The sequence below is a fragment of the Chinchilla lanigera genome, unplaced genomic scaffold (genome assembly GCF_000276665.1).
Source record: "Chinchilla lanigera isolate Chin_1 unplaced genomic scaffold, ChiLan1.0 scaffold00022, whole genome shotgun sequence".
Classification (NCBI taxonomy): Eukaryota; Metazoa; Chordata; class Mammalia; order Rodentia; family Chinchillidae; genus Chinchilla; species Chinchilla lanigera.
Window position 1 is genome coordinate 21875186 of NW_004955423.1, and position 22849 is coordinate 21898034.

Below are 22849 nucleotides of genomic sequence, written 5' to 3' on the forward strand. Positions count from 1 at the left end.
TGCTGCCTCCTTGTCCCCAGCAGTGGATGGACTGTAGGTACCAAAATTTAACTGTTCAGATTTAACTACTACTACTGGATAATGCTCTTGGTCACCCTGATTCTCTTGGGGGATTTAAATGAAAATATGATAACTTCCTCTTTGTTACCAAGCACAACTTCATTATTCCAGCCAACGGGCCACAGAGTTATTTCAACATTTAAAACATTTTATGGTACACAGACTTCTGAAGAGAGTACTCAAGCGCAATTGGTGATCATGCGGTTTCATGGGCTGAGTTCTGGATGAAATCTAATACGAAACATAAAAATGAACATATCTGAACCTCATGGCAGGAAGCAACAGCAAGTCATATGCATGCAGCCCAGCAGAAACTCTTAGTGTACTGTGCAAATGACTGCGGGATTTGAACAGGATGCAGTGGGTGAGACCACTGGTTGTGGGAGTGTTGACACTGTCGCTCGTACAGAAGCGCAGGTAAGCTGCCAGAGGGACATGGTGAGAGCAAACTTAGGCACAAACTGAGCAAAGTGGTTGTGACAGAGGGTGAAGACGTCCCACAGGAAGTGACACCAGCAATGAATCCCCCACGAAGGATAAAAGTTTGGAAGGTGATTGAAATTTAAAAAGAGGAGGGCAATTCAGGGAGGCACAGGAAAGATATTCACTCTGAACTGTAACACAGCATGCAAACACAGCAAGACCAGTCACGCTAATCCCGATAAATTTTTACAAAGCAAGACAAACTAATGCACAATATCCCAGACGTACTGTCCACTGCTCAACGGTTGTGCCATTCAGAGACATCAGGTTCATCTGTCTACTGAGCTAGAGATGTAGTATATATTTTCACTTTTTAAAACTGGAGCAGCTGTGCTGAAATTTTTAAATCGTTGACACTTGAAGTAATAAAATAGGCTTCATTTATTAAAAACATAAAATTACAGTGCACTAGATAAGTATTAGTTTCATTCCTGTGCATTTCCCCATATATTTATAGCCTATAGCACGAATGTTCAATGGTACAATAAAAAGCTTTAAAGACCTTTTGTAGGACAATCATAATTCCCCCCACCCCCTGGCCCCAGTTAAGAATGTTTTACCCTTGCATGACCTTTCTTTTTCCCATACTGGGAACTGAACCTAGGGTATTTAGTTTGAGATAGGGTCTCACTAAATTGCCCAGGCTGGCCTTAAACTAGTGATGCTACTGCCTCAGCCTCCTGATTACCTGGGATTATAAGCACATACCACTATGCCCAGATGCATGGTCATTTTTATGGTCACTATGGTGTTGTGTTTTTCAATAAGAAATATATATTTGAATTTAACCAGTTGCTAGTACAAATCTCTGAAAAGCCTTGGAATCTGCAAATAAATGTCTTTCTGTATATTGGTGAGAAGATTCACGGCTGGGGTCCTGCATAGCTTGAGTGGGAGCTGCTTGCCAGGAAAACCAACATGGGCTCAGACAGTTGGATTTCAGCGCCACCCTTGACCATAGGGAGAGAAGAGCAGCTGAAGGTTGAGTTGATCTCCAAAGGCCAATGATGTGATCCATGGAGCTTACATAAGAAAGGCTCTCGAAGCCCATGGGAAGCAGGTGTGGAGGAGCACAGGGCGTGGAAACTCTGTATCCCTTCCCCAAATCTTTTCCCTATGGACCTTTCCTGTGCTTGCTCCTCCGTACACTTTGAAACACCCTTTACAGCAGCTGGTAACTTGTTTCCCTAATTTCTGTGAGCCATTCCATCCAAAGTCTTGACCTGAGGAAGGAGTCATAGGAACCCCCAGTTTATACATAGTTGGTCATTCAAAAACTCCTGAGATCTGGACTTGTGATTTGCCTCTAAGTGGAGGGCAGTCTTACCGGACTATGACTTACACTTGTGGGTCCTGACTGCAGCACCAGATAGATGTGTCAGAATTGAGTTAAGTTGTAGGACACTCAGTTAACATCCAGGCTAAAACCGGGGAATTGTTTGGTGTGGGAAAACCCTACATATTGCAGGACCGGAAGTGCTGTGTGCTGAGAGTATAGTGGGAAAACTGTGTCTCTTTTTTCCTATACAATCCCACACTACTCTGCAAACCAAGGATTTCTTCCTGCATCTGAAAGACATTACTGCTACACAGTGGGCTATACTGAATTAATGATATAGAGTCTGCAACTATTTCACATCTTTGGGTTACAAAGAGTTAGAAAGTACAAAATACCCATTTCTCAAAGATTTCTGAAATTCCAAAGATTTAAACTCAAAACCTACCATATCAACTGACTGTATTGACGGCTATCTTGTTAGAAATCCCAAAAGGTGTATTAGTATAAGTTCCTGTATAAAAACAGCTATGCATAATCCAGTTATCACTGGAATTTATAATGAGGTGAAAAAATAGACCAAAGCTTATTCTTCTGTTTTAGAGCTTTATCTGTATTATTGTACACTTTGAAAGTAAAACTAAGCTGCAAAGAAACTGTAAAGTACTTTAAAGTAGTGCTCCCCAAATTTCAGGGTGCATACAATCACCAGGCGAACTTGTTAAAACTCAGATCCCGGTTCTGGGGTGTGGGGCAGGGTCCGTATGCGATAATTGTGCCAACTGTGTCACCACATCCTGGGTGGTGTAGGTTCTGTCTGTCCAGTGATGGGTCACGAGGCTTTAATAGACCCCTTGCAAACATTGCAAGAGTAACATTTAATCACACAAGCATGTCAGTAACAGTTACAGTACTCGCAAATGTTAGATGACTTGTGAGGATGTCACACACTATCAGTATCGGTGACATACTGGGAGTAATAGTGTTTGAAATCAAGCAATAGTACTGACCTCATGTTCTAAAAAAATATTCCCTATACTTTTCTCCACTTTAGGCTGGATTTTATGAAACTCTTGGTTAGAAAACTATTACTGTATCATCACCCTCAATTACCTAGCTAACAGGGGAGAGGCATTATGAGTATATTACATAGATAATGTATAATTTCACTTTACCATTATTCATGACTACTAGCTATCATTACATCTACTATTAATCTAGAGGCAAATGAGTATGAAAGTAAATGGCTTTGGGTTTGAGCTTCTTGATTCACTTTTAATTCTTAGTAGAAGGGATGCAGTTCAGTAGAAAATGTTAAGAAACCTTGGGCTCCAATTCTAGGGTGGCCCTTAACAGCTGAGTGACCTGTTCCCTTTATTAAGGTCTGTGTTCTCAACTATAAAATTGCTTGACAGAATCTATTACACACAATTCTAATGAGAACTAATGCATGCTAAACCCCTGGACGCTAAATAGCACTCCATTACCATGACCTCTCGAGCAGTAGAGCATACACTGAAAAAATCATATCTTGAACAATCTGCTTTTAAAACATGTACAAGTTATCCTGTGATATTTTCTTTTAAAGTAGGCTGTTGCATGAAATAAAGCTATCTTTTAGTCAACAAAATGTAAAATTACCAGCAGGTGATTAGTAATATGTGGGAGGTGGGCAAACTTCAGATGAATGAAAAATTTTACTATATTAGAAGAGATTTAATAGATATAATAATAATAGAGAAAGAGAGAGAATGAATGAATGAATTCCCTTTTGGCAAAGATGAGCTGCTTATGTAGCTATTGGTAGTAAAAAAATACCTTAATATCGCCAGTACAAAAATGCTGGGATAGCCCAAGGTAGAGATTGAACTGCAGCCAGGCTGTTGGTGTTTGAGGCTAGACCCTTAAGAATCACGAGTGGGAATATTCTAGTTAAGCTACTTTGTTACTCTGTTTCTCATTGGCCAAGGGGTGATTGGTAGCAGTACCTAACCATGTGTGATGAAGCCTAAACATACATAAACACACACTATACGTCTAAAACACTGAGGATGGACACAAAGGGAATGTTATGTAACTTGCTATTATTTTCAGATGTTATAAATCGATTTCATTTAATGTAGCCTAGGAATCAAATTTGAGATTCCATCCTTAATTTATCATTGACAGTAGCTAAATTGCTTGAGCTAATGGGTAAAAATTAACAAACTTTACTCAGACTATTTTTTTTTAATATACTAAGCAGACCTCCTGAGTTACAGTGCTAATTCCAATCTAAGCTGAATGCAGTAAAACTCTGATAGAAGAGCATCTATTAGAAATGAAATCATTCGGAGATTTTGCTTCTGAAATGTTGACTATCTTGAGCAGTCACCATCATCATAGAGAATACTTTTTTCATTTAATCCCATTGTCCCATCCATTTAGGAAAAGCAACTAGAAGCTTTTGTTTTTCTTTGCTTTCTTTAGGAAGTTAGCTAGATCAAGTGAAATAAAAATTTTGAGAACATTATTTGAGATTATAGGAGCAAAGTAAACAAATGCAGAAAAGTGTTATGAGTACTTGTTAATAGAAAAATCTACAACTGATGAGTAGACAACAGCTTCATCCATTGGCAGATCATTTTAAAAAATTCTATATGTTCCAAGTTAGGATGCTAAAAATTTCCTTCACCAACCAAAAATATAGAAACATTTCTTGTATGCTGTGCAGTTACAATTGGATACTATGCTCTCCCACAGCCACTATAGTTTAGTCCCCACCCATAAATAGCCACAATTCCAAAATATTGGGGCAGGCTGTAGTCACTGGAGGAGAAAGCCTCTTAAATAGATCTCATGATGGGTTTTTCACCTTAACTGACACCTTATATGTGTTACAACCATCAGTAAAATTCCATTTGATCATTTCTTCAAGGTGGGCTTCTGTCAATAGCTCTGTGAATATATGTGAAGATTTGGGAAATAAGACACTATTATGATCACATTCCAAGTAAGTACAGAGCATTTTTTAAGAACCAGATGGTTCATTCATGTCATACCAACAGTCTTTTCATAGATGACCACAAGGAATGATGTGTGCTTTTTTGATTATTGATAACAACTATTATGATTTATTAAAGACTGTTGTTATGATTTAATTCTAGATGTCCCCCTAAAGCTTCATGAGTTCACTGCTGGAGCTTTTGGGAGGTGACTGGATCATGGGGGGTGATACCCATCACTGAATTAGTCCACTGGTGAGTTTACAGCTAAATGTGATGCTGGTTGGAGGAGATGTCCCCTGGGGCGTGGGCTGGAAGAGTCTATCCCTCTCCTTCCTTCATCTCTGCTTCCTGCCTACCCTGCCATGGACTATTATTTCTCCTGCCACGTGACCCTGCCATGCTTCTCTGCATTGGAGCCAGTCTATTACGGACTGAACCTCTACAAACTGTGAGCAAAAGTAAACCTCTCCTCTCTTAAATTGTGAGTGTTGGGTATTTTGTCCCGGCAAAGAGGAGTAACTAAGACAGCTATTTTACACTAAGTCTCACAAAAATCTCTGAGCACTATTATTTCTATTTTGCAGGTAAGAAAAATGTGGCTTTAAAATGTAAAGGGCCTTGGTTGTTGGGTGGAGAATCTAGGATTGAAACTGAAGTCAAATCCTTGGGCTTGGGGCTGGGGATTTAGCTCAAGGGCAAAGCGCCTGCCTGGCAAGCGCAAGGTCGTGAGTTCGGTTCCTGGTACCGGAGAAAAACCAAAAAAAAAAAAAAAAAAAAAAAATCCTTGGGCTTCAGGAGGCTAATGCAGGAGGATCATTGCGAGTTTGAGGCCAGCCTAGGGTACAAAGTGAGTTCAGCGCCAGCCTGGACTGCATAACAAGACCCTGTCTCAAAAGACAAAAACAGAAAAATCCTTGGACTTACGGACATTGCTCTGTACCACACTGCCTTGGTACAATGAAGGAAGTGAGAAATGTTTATGGCATAATTCTAGCCCCCAAGGAGCTTATATTCTAGCTGGGGAGACACGGCAAAATAATCAAAGTTAAATGATGGTTCACCACAAAAACCAGCTATAAGAATCGAACAAGAACAAGTTAGCACTGTTTGCTCTAATGTGAATACTGAGTCACCCAAATAACTCTATTCCTTTGCCTATGAAACTTGTTTTAATGTCATGGCTGTGATCTAAATCACGTCACAACTCAGACCCCACAGAGAGGAAGCCCAGGGAGAAGGACTGTCCCTACTTTGCACAGGCCCTTCCATTTTCTGATTCCTACTCCAGCAGCCTCTCTGGCCAACTTTACGAAAGAATGACTTAAAAACACCTCTTCAAAATTCTGAGTTTTTATTGCTTTTACCCAAGACCATAAAGCCAAGAAAGAGCAAGCTCAGCACGAAGTTTCTCTTGTGAAAAATCCTTTCTGGCTAGCGCAATGGGGCCCATTAAATTACCAGGTATGCAGAGTCAATCACAAAATGTGCGACTCAGCTCTCAGGTATATTGATATATGTGATACGGTTGAATTAACAGCTTGGCGTTGAAATAGGGTAGCTCCCTGCAGCCTCATGACTGTATCTGCTGATGGGAAGAGAATACATATCACATAGGTGAACAGGACCTTTAATTAAAGATACTGTCTACAAATCACCCAACGTGGTGTGGGAACACTGTGGGTCCAAAAAAATTGTTTATTAATTATTTTCACTTGAATTTCAATTCTTGCTGCTGTTGAGACCTCTAGGCATATTTGAAGGGTCAACAACAAAATTTTACAAGTCATTTGGCACACCGATCATGGAATCTATTTCAACTGTGAAAAACACCAAAAAAAAAAAATGCGTGTAGTAGTTTTTAATAGTTGTACTACTACAAAATACCAAATATAAATCTAAAATGTTTAAATATTCCATGTGCAGAGTACCAGCCTTGGTCACTGAAGGTGGTCTTAATATTTCTAGGAAGGTGGTCTTAACATTTCTAGGATTTAAGTGTTCAGAGTTTTAGTTGGAATGCTTCATAATAAACTATAGATCATTTGACCAATAATGAAACAATTTCTGCATATGATCTGGGTGTCAGTTAACAGGATCAAAATCAAATTTCATTGTAACTGTAATGTAGAAATTCTGAACTCTAGGGTAAAAAAAAAATCATTGTATTATTGCTTGTTTTTCCCAAGCATAAATTATTTTTAAAGTACACAAGAAACCTTTAGCAATGTCCTTGGGTAATTCAAAACACTGTATGTAGATGACTACCTTGGAATGAGAATGTAAATTAGACAATAGTCACTAATATAACTAAATTTGACAGTTTCCAGACTCTGATATGTGTAGAAATAATCCTCGATCTTATCAGTCTGCAGACCCATTCATACTCTTAAAAATCTCTAATGGCCCCCAAGAACTCTGGTTTATATAGGTTATATTTGTGGGTACCTACTGTATTATGAATTAAAATAGGAGTTTAAAAGATACTTAATAATTGTTCTTATAAGCCCATGACATTAATATAAGCAACATTTTTAATGCAAAGTAACCATATTTTTCTAAGCAAGAACATTTAGTGAGAGGAATAACATATTATTTTTGATATATCAGCACTTTTAAAAAAAATTCTATTTCTTAGTCCGTTCTTCTGACATGCCCCTTACATTGTCCCTGAAACAATAATCAAAAGATGATCCTGGCCTCTCAAAAAATGAACTTTTATCATTATTAACCTGTATCTTTCTAAATGAATAACCAACCTTTGAATTAAGTAGTCCTATTTAATCTTTGATAAATCTTCTTCATACTTTTAAGAGAATTATCCATCTTTATGAAAAGAAAACTGAGTACATGAATAACCAAACATTCATACCCACTTACATAATCACCCCAGTTTTTATTTTGTGCTTTCATTCCGAACAGAAGCATTTAGTGAAATGTAGAAGCAGAAGAGTTCTAAATAAGAAGGCAGATCACTATAAACATCATTAGTGTTTGACATTCTCATCTTCTCACCAAAGAATTCTGATTAGCTCAAAACAATCTAGGAATTGAAATCACAAGTAAACTAGGGGCTGGCATTCATCATTTTTGGAAACCTTACACAAATTTGGAGCTGAGATAGGAAAACTATCTTAATGAGATGTGATCTCTGCATTTACAAGATAGAATAAAACAATACAGTGAACTATAAAATAAGCAACTATAGACTATGAAAGGTACCAGAAGGGAAGCAAAACAGATGAGAGACAGAAAGAATCTGCAGGTGGGCATATTGTTGGAGGGGCACTAAGGCAAAGCTGCAGTGTAGCAGTGATCTTGAAAGCCAGAACGAGGACCCTGCTGCCCAAAGTGGTGTCCATGTGCTGGAAACACTGGATGTTTGTGACAAATGTCGAGTCTGGAACTCCTACGGCCTCAGACCCGCGGGGTCAGACTCTGCCTTTCAAAAAGGATTCCCTGGTAATTTAAATGCACATTGAAGCTTGAGAGTATGGACCTAGAAGATGCGGAACAGTCAGCCTTATACAAAGTCGAGAAAGAATATTTCAGGGTGAGGTAACAAGAAGCGGGAAACTCTGACGCAAGACAAGGTGTGGTTTGCTGGAGATGCTGAGGGACAGCCAGTGTGAGCAAAGCCCAGGGAAGGAGGAGCGCGTGAGCTTAAGGAGCCATCAGTGTAATTACTGCCCCTGTCACCAGAGGGTGGAACCTGTGCTGATGTTTCATAATAAAATTCCGCTCCCTTGTCAGTCCCTGAAACTGGCAGGCTGAAGTACCAGGAAACACCTGAACTATCTGTACCCACTGCCTCTGAGTGGACCCTTTCGTCTCTATGGAACTGAGGCTTCGGCAGCTTTCTGGGCAGTTCCTTTATGATACTGAGTGATCCTGATTACGGTCCAGCAAAGCGCTGACTTCTCCCTTTCCTCCTTACGGAAGTTCTGCTGGGCTTGCAGGGAAGCACCCGCCCTGTCCAGCTCTTGTAGATATTGCTTCTTTCATCTCATAAAAATATTTCTTCCAACTTTGTGATATCTGAGAATTTAATAAGGAGGAATTGTTTTCAAAATGAAAGCTCACCATTCAGTCTTCTCAGTGTTCATAGATGCTCTAATTCCGTTATTTACCCCACTTTTGTGGGATAAGTCTTTGGCTCTGAGTAATTGAAAGCGGCTGACAGCCGACTGATGTTTCTACACTGCTTCCTTTAGAACACCACAGTATGAAGGGTTAGATCAAGTCACTATCAGGTAAGTTTGTCTTTTTCCACATTTATAATTCAATTACCAGGAAGACTGAAGGGACGTAAGTAGATATTGGTGGTAAAATAACAACTGAGATCAACTCAAGTTTGGCACGTGTGTGCAGAGCGGGGCTGCAACACTTGTGTGGCTGCGGGGAAGGGGACCGAGTTAGCACTGCCATCTTCCTGTTCCTAAAATGAATTCTGGCAGGAGATGCAGCTGTGAGGGGCAGAGGCAGGCACGCACACTGAGGTGTGACAGAGCTCAGGGCACGCATGTCTCTAGTGTCAGTCATGGACTAAAACTAGATTCCAGAAAAAGCCGGGCTTGCACCTGGGAGTTCATTAAGAGACCAACGGCCTGGCAGGGAATCACCAGTCCACCGACAAAAGCTTATTCTCAGGATGACCAAAGTCAAGGTTTCACTGCCTCCTAAAAAGCAACTTTGCCTACTTTTACGTTATCCAACCTCCTCATTTCACTGTCAAGAAACTAAGGTAATTAGTTTATACAAGAAATGTGAACATAGCTGCAACACACCAATCATCATCTAAGTGGACATAAATGAATTCTGTTGCCCACAAGAATTGACCCAATGAAGAAGGATGAGTGCTTATGAATACAATTTAGAATTTTTTTTAAAAGCATCAGATTGATGAGAACAGTTATTTTTGTGTATCCCAAAAGAAAGTAACGTTCTCTGTACTCTACCATAGAAAAATCCAAAAGAAACTGTGGACAAAATAATAATATGTGGTGTGAGGGTATTGCAATATTACAAATGCTTGAGACTTTCTGTCTCTCAGGAGTCTGAATATTTTAATTTTGATTCTGCAAGATTATCCTACTCTAAAAGTGAAGCTTTTCCAGAGTGGCAAGGGCTGTAGTCGAGGGGTGTAAGGGAGACATTCACCATCTTGATTTCAGCACTGGCTTTTCCAACTCTTTCTACTGTGTGAAAACCTCTCAAATTTCAGACTCTATCTAGGTGAAGTCTTCTTCTGTCAATTGTACTTTATAAAGTTGTTTTATAGAAAAAAATGAGTCTTTCTCCTCCCAAGTATACCCAAATCTGATAAATATTTAAATAATTCTTCATACTGAGAAGAGGGCCAACATCCTGATAAAATGGACACATATAACTTCAGGATGAAGCCAGATTGTATCGATTTGTCCCTTCACACAAATTGTAAACATAGAAACATTTCAGTGAAACACTGAGAAAAATATATAAAAGAACTGTGAACCAAATGTTAAGAGCAATATTGAGCTAAATATAAAATTTCTGCCAATAAAGAGAGCATAAAGAGGCATAAAGAGGCAAGGCTTTTATCTGGAAAATATTGGCTAACCAAATACTTTTCAGATTCTAAAAATACACCAAGTATATATATATATATATTATTAATAATATAATGGCAAAATATACATACTGAAGAGCCTTAGAAAAATTGATTTGATTTTTCAAGAAATATTCGGGTGAGTTAGGAACTACTACTCAGTCAAAATATCAATACTAGATAGAAAATACCAGCAAGAGTATAATTGAAGGTCTCTGTAGTTTTTTTACCTGTGAAAGATTTATGGTTGGCTATTTCTCATACTTTTATACTGCTGGATGCCAATGCAATATTCAGATATAAATTACATTAAAATATATTATATACCAATGCATATGACTGAATAAAATATAGTCTACAATAAGCTGACCTATGAACAAATAGTAGAAAGTGTTTTGAAGTAGAAAACAATATATCGTTCATTTCTGGATTTACAGAGGTGGACAGAAAGGAAACATTGGTACTTACTTTCCCAGTGTATTGGGTAGCATTGTAAGTTGATTGTCATCTACTTTTAGAGTAGTCAGTTTTTTCAACAGTCCTGAAATAGAGAAGAAGGCTTATTCATACACTAGAGCAGGTTTATAATGGAGACTGTCATATAGAACAAGTCAGAGGAATCCCTTGTGATGACTGCTTGTCATGCTAATTGGTTGTCTTCTGGTTATATAATCCCATAAACTGGTACAGTATTTGTGTGCAGTCTGGTTTTGACTTTCTTGCAAAAAGTTCACTCCCACCAGGGGGAGTTCAAGAACATCAAGGTAGACCAGTAAACAAAACCAAGGCTCCATATGCCCCTGTGTTAACACAAATGCTACTTCATTTCCTTTTGCATTTTTCAACAAAAGGACCAGGTGAGGTTTTTCAAACCAGCTGTGATTTAATATTTAATTGACTCCTAAGCACTAATAGCTAACATTCCTGTTGTGAGGCAGATCAAAAACCTGAATTAAGCCCAGTACCCAAGGAATGAATACTTGCAAGGCAGTGCTCATAACTGTGGACTTGGAAAATTACAACATATGACCTCATATTCTTTTCTGGTAGTGTAAATCTTTAACTTGGATCAGCATAACACAGAAACTTGCAATTTTTAATATAGCAGATGGACCCTGCCAAGAATTAAAGTTACAAGTATTTATCTTTTACTGTCTGATTTATGCCCTCAATACCTTTATGGCTTGCTCTCTTTCCAGGGTCTAAGTGAGCAATGGCCACACAGTAATTGAGCAGCAGTTGCATTTGGGATAATCCCCTCCTCATCCTGCCAAATGCAACCTATCAGATCAATACCTCTAAGCAGTCAAACTCCAAGGGTAGAGCATTAACATTAGGTTAGTTTTGTTTTATATTGGAACTATAGTTATATTTACTATACTTATATTATACTATATTTCTATACTATACTATATTACATTTATACACTACAGATTACTGTGCACTGCAAACATATATATTTTTTGAAAATATATTAAATGCCATGGTCAAATATGCTTTGAGAAATGTCAAATTAAACAAAATTGTACAGCTTTCTTTAATGAACTTTCTTTAGAACCTTTTAATGTACTGATGGAATAACGTGACCCTCCAAAGTTATTGTAAAAGTGTGTGTGTGTGTGTGTGTACCTGCAGAGTATCTTTAAAAGCTGGTGCTATGGTGAACATGTTTTGAGGCCATGCTTACCCCATCTCAAGCATTTTGAGGACAAGGCAGAATCAAGCCACAAAAATCTCTGAAATTAAGCTGTCGTGCTTCACATTTCAGGATACTCATTTACATTCTTTAAAAGAAGCTTTCAGAATCTCTACTCCAGCGGAGAGAAATGTTATCACTTTTGGACCGCTGTGAGAAAATACCTACAACATCCGGAGCTTAGTACATCAGCTGAAAACCACAGCACCTGGGAAAGAGGACGATTTGCTCGACACCAATTCAGCTCTGAAGTTTGAACACCCGCTGCTGTATTCATCTATGTTCAAAAGGTATTTGAATCATCTCAGCGCTACTGTTTATGTTTGAATACCAACTTTGGAAATAGAAAAGAACACCTGAGCTTGTTTATCAGTTGTGGAAAGAAAGCAGGGACTATGAATGACAGCCACATTTTTAAAGACCTGCTATCCCTGACCAGATAGATCGCTGCTACTGCACAGCGCGGATCTGGCAGAGATTGACAGTTTTTGCATCATTCAACCGGGCAAACACTACAAAGCCAGGTCACCAAGCAGTCTGTAGAAAGATCTCACAGTCCTTTGTCTACCTGATAAAATCTCGAGGCAGGCTAGGGACCAAGGCAACCGATGTTTCTGAAGATCGGGGCAGTGACTCCTCTTAGAAGGTATAAAAGCTGAAGCGAGTTAAGGCTCCCCGCCTAGCTGCATGCCTGTGGAGTTATAGGAACCTCGCTTGGGTATGATGTGACAGATTTGCCACTGGCAGGTCAGCCAGAGGGATGGGAGGGCTCTGGGGCTTCAGCTGGAATCTGACTGTAGGATTAGACACCAGCGTCACACACGCTGCTCAGGGTTTCCTGTGACGGTCCCCTGAGTGCACCACGGTATCGTCTCTTCTACTCTACAAGAATCAAAGAGGGGCTGGGGATTTAGCTGGGGCTGGGGATTTAGCTCAGCGGCAAAAGCGCCTGCCTGGCAAGTGCAAGGTCGTGACTTCGGTTCCTGGTACCGGAGAAAAACCAAAACCAAAAAAAAAAAAAAAAACCAAAAGAATCAAAGAAATTTCACCCTAGTCTTTCTCTCCATTTCCCCAGTTCTCTACATCTTTATCCTAGGTCCCCAACTCGGAAGTACTAAGGAAAAAAAAGGAGATCTATTACTGTGATTTAGCTACATTTGTACAAATATATAATTAGCATTGCTGCATTAAACATTAATATATGGTTATTAAAGTAGCTAATATTTAAGCACATTTACGCATGTTAATAGAACTTTGAAGCAAACAGATGTGCTCTCATCAAGTCTAAGATTATAATAATTATTATGTTACTGTAACAGCTAGCAGTATATACAGGCAGGGACTGTTCTAAACAATCTTACACATATGAATTAATTTATTCCTGAAAGTAACAGTAGGATGTAGTGACTACCCCCACTTAACAGATGATGAAATTAAGATAGAAAGAAGTTAGGTAAGTTATTAAGGTCATACAACTAGTAAGATAGAAAAGCCAGAGTCTGAACCCAGGTAAATGATTAAGATGATTTGTTTTGAGAGGTAAGAAGCTATGTTGCCTTGCACTGTTATCCAAAGAAGTGCATTACTAAAACTCCCTAGAAGAAGAAAATTCTAATTTTCATTTTTCCTGCAGCCTTCCCCATGCAGGGCTTGTTGTACAGTGTGTCTCCCCATTCAAATACCCCCCAGCTGCAAGCACTCGAACAGGTGCGATGGAAGTAAAGATCTCATTTCACTTGCTATTTGCTTTTATTAACACTGTGCAGCAGTATTTATTAACTCTATTGTTTTTGTTCTTTTACATGTTGGTGGCCCACAGATAGTCTGGGCTCAAATAAGCAAGGCAAGGTGCCACTGGCCATCTAGTGAGCATCAGTGAATCATCCGAGGGCCACAGAGCAGAGCTCCACACCCCATCTCTCAACCAAGAAGGGAATTCTCTGCGGAAGGTCAGCTGCTCTGTGCCTCTAATTGTGTAGCGTGGCAGTGCAATGCAGGTGTCCACATACAACTTCCCCTGAAACCTCAAGGTCTAAAATAAGCTCGAGAAGTCAGCTTCTGTAGCAGGCCGACTTTCTTCGTGTATGAACTGTCCCGTACCAAGGGTGTTAGGTATATGGCATCACTTTCTTGTTTGCATCTGTTCTGTGGCAGCCAAGAAGCATGACCGATACTCTGTACTCCTATCCACGCTGCCTTTGTCAAATCACAAGGTTAATTTCTTACTCTGCTGTGGAAGATGTTCTCAACAAATATAACATGGTAGTATGTCTTCGCTTTCTGCCAACCTTTTAAAATCAGATTTTCTGCTGCTTTGTTGTATGTGTGCCTCACAACTGGAATAGAGTTCAACTTAAAAAATATCCCATCTGAAATACTGATTCTTTCCAACAAAACATTTCATTCATGGTATTTATTTTTTTTTTTTAATTTTTTTTTTTTTTTGGTTTTTCTCCGGTACCGGGAACCGAACCCACGACCTTGCGCTTGCCAGGCAGGCGCTTTTGCCGCTGAGCTAAATCCCCAGCCCATTCATGGTATTTATTATACTTGTTGGGCTGTATGGGCAATCATTCCATTTAGTCATATGTTTTTCATTTCTATAATTTTTAAAAGTTTTAATTTTTTTCTGCTTTTATATGAACGTTTCTGCTCATCCTTTCTCCCTCCTCCCGTCACATCCAGGCACACTGGTTCTCAGCGAGGAGAGGACGTTGGTAAATAAAACTCTGCTCGCTGAATACCTGTAATTTTCTATCTACTGGAAGTGGCTTGGATTGGGGTTGAGAATGGTGCAAGGTTATGAACTTAGTCACTGTCATTTTGACCAGGGAACGAATGATCTTCCGAATCTTTATGCCTCCTATAACAATGCAAAGCTGTATTTCCTGGACTGGTCTGCATACAAATTTCATCTAGGATATTTGATAAAAATACAGATAAGAGGGCTCACTGCAGACTTGCTGAGTCATAATGTTTAGAACCATAGCCTGAAATAAGAAAAAAATGTTGAATAATGTTCTCAGTCAAGTCCTGTCATTGAACAAGTTGGAAAAACACAGTTTTCAAATATGCCATTATATAACTCAAAAGGTCTGCCAACCTAGAAAGAAAAGGTAGACTATGATTTTGCTAAAACCAGTGTTCTCTATAAGTCTGAAAGAGTGGCAAAAATGGAAGAGGTAATAAAATGTTAAAGAAAAATTTGGGAAACTACCTTATTGTCAAGGTTCCCTTCTCTCACATTACCTAGATTGTGACTTACTTTTAGAAGTTTTAAATTCCAGTACATGTGATGCATGTATTCTGAAGAGGTTAAAACTATATTCCAAAGTGAAATAATTTGATGGTCACACTTGTGACTGGGTCTCTTCATTGTATGAATAATATTAGCAAGATATCTACACAAAAAGCTTTACACACTATTTAAATTTATATTTCATAATTTTACTCATGCATAAATTTACTAACCAAAAAGATGGAGTGCTTATTGCATACTTAAAAATTTCTACCTTCAAATATCTTAACATGTTCTTTTAAAAAATAGTAGAACCAATAAGACATTCTACATTTATACATTTTTATGTTACTCCTGCATTATAACAATGTTACAAAGACAATGAAAATAAAATACATGTCTACGGCCATACCACCCTGAATATGCCCAATCTCATCTGAAAATAAGATGCAGCAATATCCTATGAACAGAAACTACTGCAATAGCACACACAAACATGTTATTTTCAAGTTCCTGAAGCTTTAATTTATAGAACCGTTATAACAACATTTTATAATATAAGTGATACAACTATTTTTAAAATATGTTAATTTAGGAGAACCACTTTAATATGACAGCCTTCTTGAATTTGACAACTAGAGTTAACATTTCATTTAAAAATATTTGTGATGTAACAACTATGGTTAATTTCCTATCATCTTGTTTTGAAATTCTGTACTTTTTCATTGTTTTGGGTTTTTTTGTATTTTTCTCTTTAAAATAAAATAAAAAAAATTTTTCCAACTGTGAAACCGTATAAAATGAAAAAATATTTGTGAGGTACTATTTAATGATATGGCATAGTGAGTGTGCTATTTTATTTATATCAGGCAAACAGTATATTACTGCATCGAAAATACATTACACTGCCTCAAAAGACAAGGGTGTACCTGACATTAATATTCATGACAAAACATTATCTTCTCACCTATAGAGTCGGGCAACTGTTGCAACATATTGGATGACAGTAAGAGGTCTTCAAGAGCTTCACAGCCAGAAATATCCATGTCAACTGTTTCTATCCTGTTTTTTGACATATCCAGGTATACCAACATCTTTAACTTCCCTATAGACTTGAAGACATTGGATAAACTCAGGGTTAGTTGAGAAACTTTCAGGAGACATTCTAAAGCCATAGAAATTGCAATACCATAAAATTAATTTAAAAAGCAACCACAACTGGGCGTGGTGACGCATGCCTGTAATCCCAGTACTCGGGAGGCTGAGGCAGGAGGGTCATCATGAGTTCGAGGCCAACCTGGGCTACAAAGTGCATTCAGGCCAGTCTAAACTGCACAGTGAAACCCTGTCTCAAAAGACCAAAAAAACAGAAAAGAAGCAAGCACAACAGTGACAAGTGCTGCAAAGCACGTAGAAATATTGTAGCCCTCACTCATGTATCACTAGTCAGAACGTGGTGCCTCCACTTGGGAAAACAGCTTGGCACCTTTTGTAAATGTTGAACATAGAGTTTTCATTCGACCCAGCGGTCCTTACCTGGAAACCTGAGAATAAAAACAAATGCACAGAGAAAGCCTTACACAAATTGTCCCAGCCGCTATATGCATAACGCCCCCCAGTGGTGGCAGCATACACTTGCACCCTGTGATGAGTGGGTGGACAGAATGCGTCTGTTCATGTAATGGTGTATTATCTGGGGTAAACAGTGAGGTGTTGTTGCATGTACAAAATGGATGAGCCTGCCGAGATGCCAGTAGCATCTTGTGTTGCATATAGTATGATTCTATTTGTATGAAATGTCCAGAACGGGCAAACCCATAAAGTACAGCCAGGTTACTGGGTGGGGTGGGGTGGGGCGTGGGAATGACTGCTAATGGATTCAGAGTGGCTGTTAGGGGGGATGAAGATGTGGGGATACATCGTGAGGATAGTTGCACATCTAAAAACTCAGTGGCTCAAAACCACTGAGTCATATACGGAATGTGAATTATATCCAAGACAGCAGTCAAAGGATATACACCAATGCAACAGGCAAAACACAACAATAATCCCGAAGTTACCACTGGATAAAATAACTAAGTACAGTTGCTACTGCAATAGAGCACATTGCTTTAATAAAATTTAAATGCATGTACAATGTGTAATCTTGGAAACAACCCAAATGTCCATCAACCAGGGAATGGATAAAAAATATGTAATTTTTTTTTATACAATGGAATACTACTCAAGTATAAAGAAGGATAAACTCTAGGCTTTTATAGGTAAGTGGATGCAACTAGAGACCATATTCATAAGTGAAATAAGTCAGACTCACATGTGTAAACATTGTATTGTTGCCCTAGTGTAAGAAACCGAAAGAGTAAGATCCAAAAGGTACAATAGATATTGTGGAGGGGAAAGAAGCTGCTCAAAAGGAAAGAACACCTGGGATGGGGAAAAGGAGAAAAGAAGGAAGGGAAAAGAAAAAATAATCTCTATACACACAAGGTAGCTACAATAATTATACTACTGATCTCTATTAGTTCATTGAAAGGAACAGTTTGTGCTTATATTGTTTGATCAGTTTTGCATGCCTATATCTGGCAATCTGAGCAACTACTTTGAAGATAACAGTAGCAATATTAACCATTGTTAATTTCTTGTTTTGAAATTCTGTATCACTGCTTATATTTTTTTGCTCTTTAAAATAAAATTTAAATGCACAAGCAAGGTTTCAAATTGTGACTTGGGCTTTATTCTACTCATCTGATTCAATGTTTTGCTCACTCATCAGTGCTTTTTGGAGGTCTGTTGTGTACCACTGCCTGTGTTAGATACTTGAAAACAAAACATGAGTCAGATGACTGAATATGGGGAAGAACTTGTCACAATGAAGACTGTTTTTATTTTTTCCATAGTGAGGAGCAGTAGTGAAGAAAACATCGGAATAAACAAATAATCACTGTACTTAGCGATATATACAAGTGAATGTGTGTAGGGGATTCCGTGGAAGAGCAGGGCAGGGTTGCAGATTTTCCAACAGACCCTGCTTGTCAAGCAAGCAGGAGGGGGAAGTGAGAACACATACTACATCCGCGGAGAAGTGTGAAAGACTGTGGCAGTGCTGACAGAAGTGAGATGCTTGGAGTAACGGAAGTTTGCGATGGAGCTGGGGTTATGGGAGAAGTCAGCTGGTGAAAGGCCTTGCGTGTCGTGTGGGAGATGCGACCTGTCTAAGGCGAAGACGGGAAAGGACACGATCATATTTGTGCTCAGAAAAACAAGTACAGGAAACTTTCAGAAAGACCATTCATGACTGGAGTGAAGGAAACCCACGAGGAATAGTGTACACTTGGCCCTTAGCACTGATGAGCACCTCGGATCAAAAATATTTGGGAAAAGAACACACACATCAAACACATACAAATTTTCTTCTGTGTCACTATTCCCTAAACGATACAGCAGAACAACTGTTTACACAGCATTTACATTGTATTAGGCATTATAAATAATTTAGAGATGATTTAAAAATATTGGGGAGAATATTTACAAATCATATGCAAATATTACAGCATTCCGTAAAAGGAATTTCAACAGCTGCAGATTTTGGTATCCAGGGACGTGGGAGTGTCCCTGGGACCAATCTTCTGTGGACACCAAGGGACTCATGTAAGGAGGTAGTTTAGCCCCTTAGCAATTTAGTACTAAAAGCAGCAGACGTGAGGATGAACAGGAATGAACCTAAGAATGATGGGATTGCTAACTGGTAGTGACAGAGGAGGTAATCAGCTCATCATCAGCTCTTGGATAATGAAGGAGAAGTTACCACTTAGCTCAGACATTCACTATAGGAGTTAGGGCAAGGTGGAGGGTGAAAGTCTTCATTTTCTTAGGGAATGTTTTACAAATAAATGCCCCATACAATTTGGTTGTTCAGTGATTCACCTAATTGATCTACCTGTATATATAACTTATACATATATGTGTGTGTATATATATATATGGCCTTTATTTATTTGACAGAATATAAACATTAGTTGATGTGCACATATAAATGTATACTAGATACCATGCTATATATTTTATATATTAAAAAGTTAATTCTTTATGCTTTTGTGACTCAAAATGTATTCTGTGACCAACCACACTGACCTGGAAGCTTGTCAAAAAAACAGACTCTCAGGCCAATCCAGACCTTAGCAGGCATTAAAGCTTAGTGTGTAGGTAATGCCACCAGTTGAGATCCTTGGGCAGCAGAGGTAAAGACAGAAATATGCGACAGAGTCCTCTTGGAATCACAGCAAGGGGAAGGGAAGGAAGAAAATGGACAGACAAACTGGGCTGAGATGGAGTCCTGAGAAAATCCTTAGCCCGCGCTTCAAGAAGTATAGACGACCTTGCCCAGGTCCTGAGTAGGGGCCCTGGGGCTGGGCCCTATCATCCTCGCATGGACGGGTCATAGGCTGGAAGTCTCCCTGAATGGGGCTATGACCCTGGAGGGTCTCTTTGAAAAGGGAACCCCCAAGGAGCATGGGGGGGGGTGCAAAGGTTATTTCCAGAACCTGGGGAGCAGAACATGTTCTTTGTGGCCGGAAGAGGACACAAAACAGCATCTACTACAAGCCACATTCCCAGCTTACTCTTTTAGAAAGGGGTGGAGCCAAAACGGAACTCTCTGATCAAACTACCGACCTGGAAGCCCAGTTACTCATACAGGCAGCTGCTGACCTCCATGTCCTCCGTTAACTGAGCACAGAGCTCCAGCCCTACGACTACTCCTTGCGTGAGCACAGCGTAGAGGAACAGTCCAGGAGGAGAGGAGTTGCTGGTTTTGCAGCAAACACATTCCTTGGAGAGTTGGCCCCGTGGGCAGGGCTTCTCCTACTACTTAGCAATATGTCACCTGGAAGAAACTGTCATTTTACTGTAGTTTTCCACCCCTTGGAACTATTATGTCGCCTTAGCCCACGCTTTACTTTAGCTGAGGAATAAAAGAATGTTACATGTGCTTATATGTGTGTGTGTGTATTTCTTTCTTTCTCTGTTCTTTTATCATGAGAAAAATCTCTTTCATCCCTGGAGCTCCTTTGATTGCTCTCCCACTCTCTCTGGCACAGCTCAACACTTTGGAATTTCTAATCTTCAGTTTCTGAACGTCCTGTTTGGAAGCAAAATAACACTTTGGCATCTACTTTTGAGTCTTTCTCAACCTTCACCTGCAAACGCGTTACAAGGGCATGAGCAGCCCAGGGAACAGGGCTCTGAGGCTGTACTCCTCTGGCCTGGAGGATGCTGAAGGCTGCTTCTCCTTCCTCTGGGCATAGGGGACTTTGCAAGTGAGTCAAGGACAGCAAATGAAATGAGTGGAAATCACAAGCCGAGGACGATACTGGAGTTTGTTTAAAAACCAGTATAAGGGGCCAGGGAGTTCGCTCAGACGCACAAGCACCTGCCTGGCAGGCACAAGGTCCTGAGTTTGAATCTGGGTACCAAAACAAAGCAAAACAAAAATACAAATGCAGTCCGTGGTGTACTCATATTTTATTTGATTAGCTTTAGATGGATGGTCATGAGACAGAGCTACCTAGATGAAATATTTAACTGCTTCCTATTCGACCTTTCTGCTTTATGAAAAGGAGAGTAGAAAACAATAGCCCTGGCTTCCAAAAGTATATTAACTTAATGTAGCATGATATGTGAACTAAGAAAAAAGTGAGCTTGCTTTTTTTCTTGCCTTATGATATTAAATATTTAAGATTAATCACTACATGAAACTGACAGACCGGGACTGAAGCCCACCCACATTCTGCTTTTCTAAATCGAGTGTTGCCCAGTAATTTAAAAGCAACTATTTTCCAGTACTAACACTGAGAAAGCCATGGATATTTATGGCAGAGAGGTGTGAGGTATTCCCACACGGGTTATAGCAAAAAGTCACATCTGAGTGCAGACCAACTAAAGTAAGGAGTCTACTTAAAGCTGGAAGAACGTGCAAAATTTCCAAAAAGACAAATTAGGCACAATAAGCTTATTAAGGAATTTGGGGTTTGGGCTGATTTGCACAGTTGGATTCTGAGACCATGAGCACTGTGAAGAGTGCAGTGAGTGTAATTCTCACTGTACCTTCTACTGGTTTGTGGAGACAGCACATGAAAGCATCCCAAGGGAAGCATCCCCTGGAGCTGGTTTGAGTCACAGCTCTGTCCCTTTGGATCTGCATGACCTTGGACTAGTGAACTGGGACCTACTCTGAAGGGTTGTTACGAGGATTCAGTGAGTCAATATTTGTAAAACCTCTAGATAGTTCCTAGCTTATGATAAGTGTTTTTTGTGTTTTTGAATAAATAAACATATTGAAGAGGCAAGTATAAATTTCCAACTAGTTATACACTCTGACTCAACCTCTGCCCAGGGAATCAATAAATATCTTACCTAGATTGCACCAAAACTTGTACAGACAGTAGTCTCCCCCTATTATTTGTGGGTGATAAGTTCCAAGACATCCTGTGGATGTTTGGAACTGCCATTATGACTGAACCCTATCTATATGCACTATGTTTTATTCTACCCATAAATGTTTATGGTGAAAGTTATCAGGCACATTAAGGGATAAACAGCAACAGCTGATAATAAAATAGAATAATCATAAAAATACTATAATAAACATTATTTAAAACTTATAAATTATTTATTTCTGGAATTTTCTATTTGGTATTTTGTACTATGGGCAACTGAAACTGGAAAGCAAAACTTTAACTGGGGAGGCTATGGTACTCTGAGCACGGCATAAATTGGACTCTGCGCTGTGGAACCCAGGTCTGATTCCGCTGCTATGCATCACTCAAACAAATATATTCAAAGTCAGTGAATGGATTATCTTTGTAGCTCTGACACTGAAGTAGTATCTGATTCACAGAGGTCTACGGGTAAACAAGCTGTGCATCAATCAATAAACTGAGGATGTGCAACTCTTCTGTGTGTGATAATAGAAACACATCTTTCCGATATAAGAAAGTATTTTCTCCCTACTCTTCTTCCAGTTATTCTTCTTTCTGTGGTCTCACACTTGTTCAAAGAGGGAATGACCTTTCTGTTCTGGTTATTGTTGAAATCATTTGAAGAGACAGAACAACTACAAGAAGAGCCAAACTGGCTTTGGGAACACATCCTCTGTGTTGGTGGAAGAATTATTACACACGCACCTGCTTGGATTCTCTCGCAAAAGACAGGAGTTTGGGAGTGGGATGTTTGGGAGACTTGTATTTGGTGTGTGTGTGTGTGTGTGTGTGTGTGTGTGTATGCTTCACAGTACTGGGGATTGAATGCAGGACCTCTGCACTGAACTACATTCCTATCCCTTTTCTATTTTGATACAGGCAAGACTCAAATTTGAAATCTTCCTGCCTCAGCCTTTTAAGTCCTGGGATTACTGGTGTGCACACTGCCCTTGGCTTACAATTTTTGTTTTTAATGCTCTATAATCCTGACCATTTCCAAGCATTTAAGTGGGTTTCATTGGACATTGCCTAAACTGAGAAAGATTTTC

General features: G+C 39.3%; 1 protein-coding gene across 3 annotated transcripts in view; it reads right to left on the reverse strand.

The window, feature by feature from the left end:
* The window catches only part of Lrrc7 (leucine rich repeat containing 7), a 505545-nt gene that overhangs the window by 111140 nt on the left and 371556 nt on the right, over positions 1-22849 (reverse strand). For all 3 annotated transcript variants that reach the window (XM_013514397.1, XM_013514396.1, XM_013514395.1), the window contains exons 10-11: positions 16292-16436; positions 10859-10931 (exon numbers count right to left, since the gene is read on the reverse strand). In XM_013514397.1, coding sequence (XP_013369851.1) covers positions 10859-10931; positions 16292-16436 — 218 coding nt within the window. The remainder of the gene's footprint in view (positions 1-10858; positions 10932-16291; positions 16437-22849) is intronic.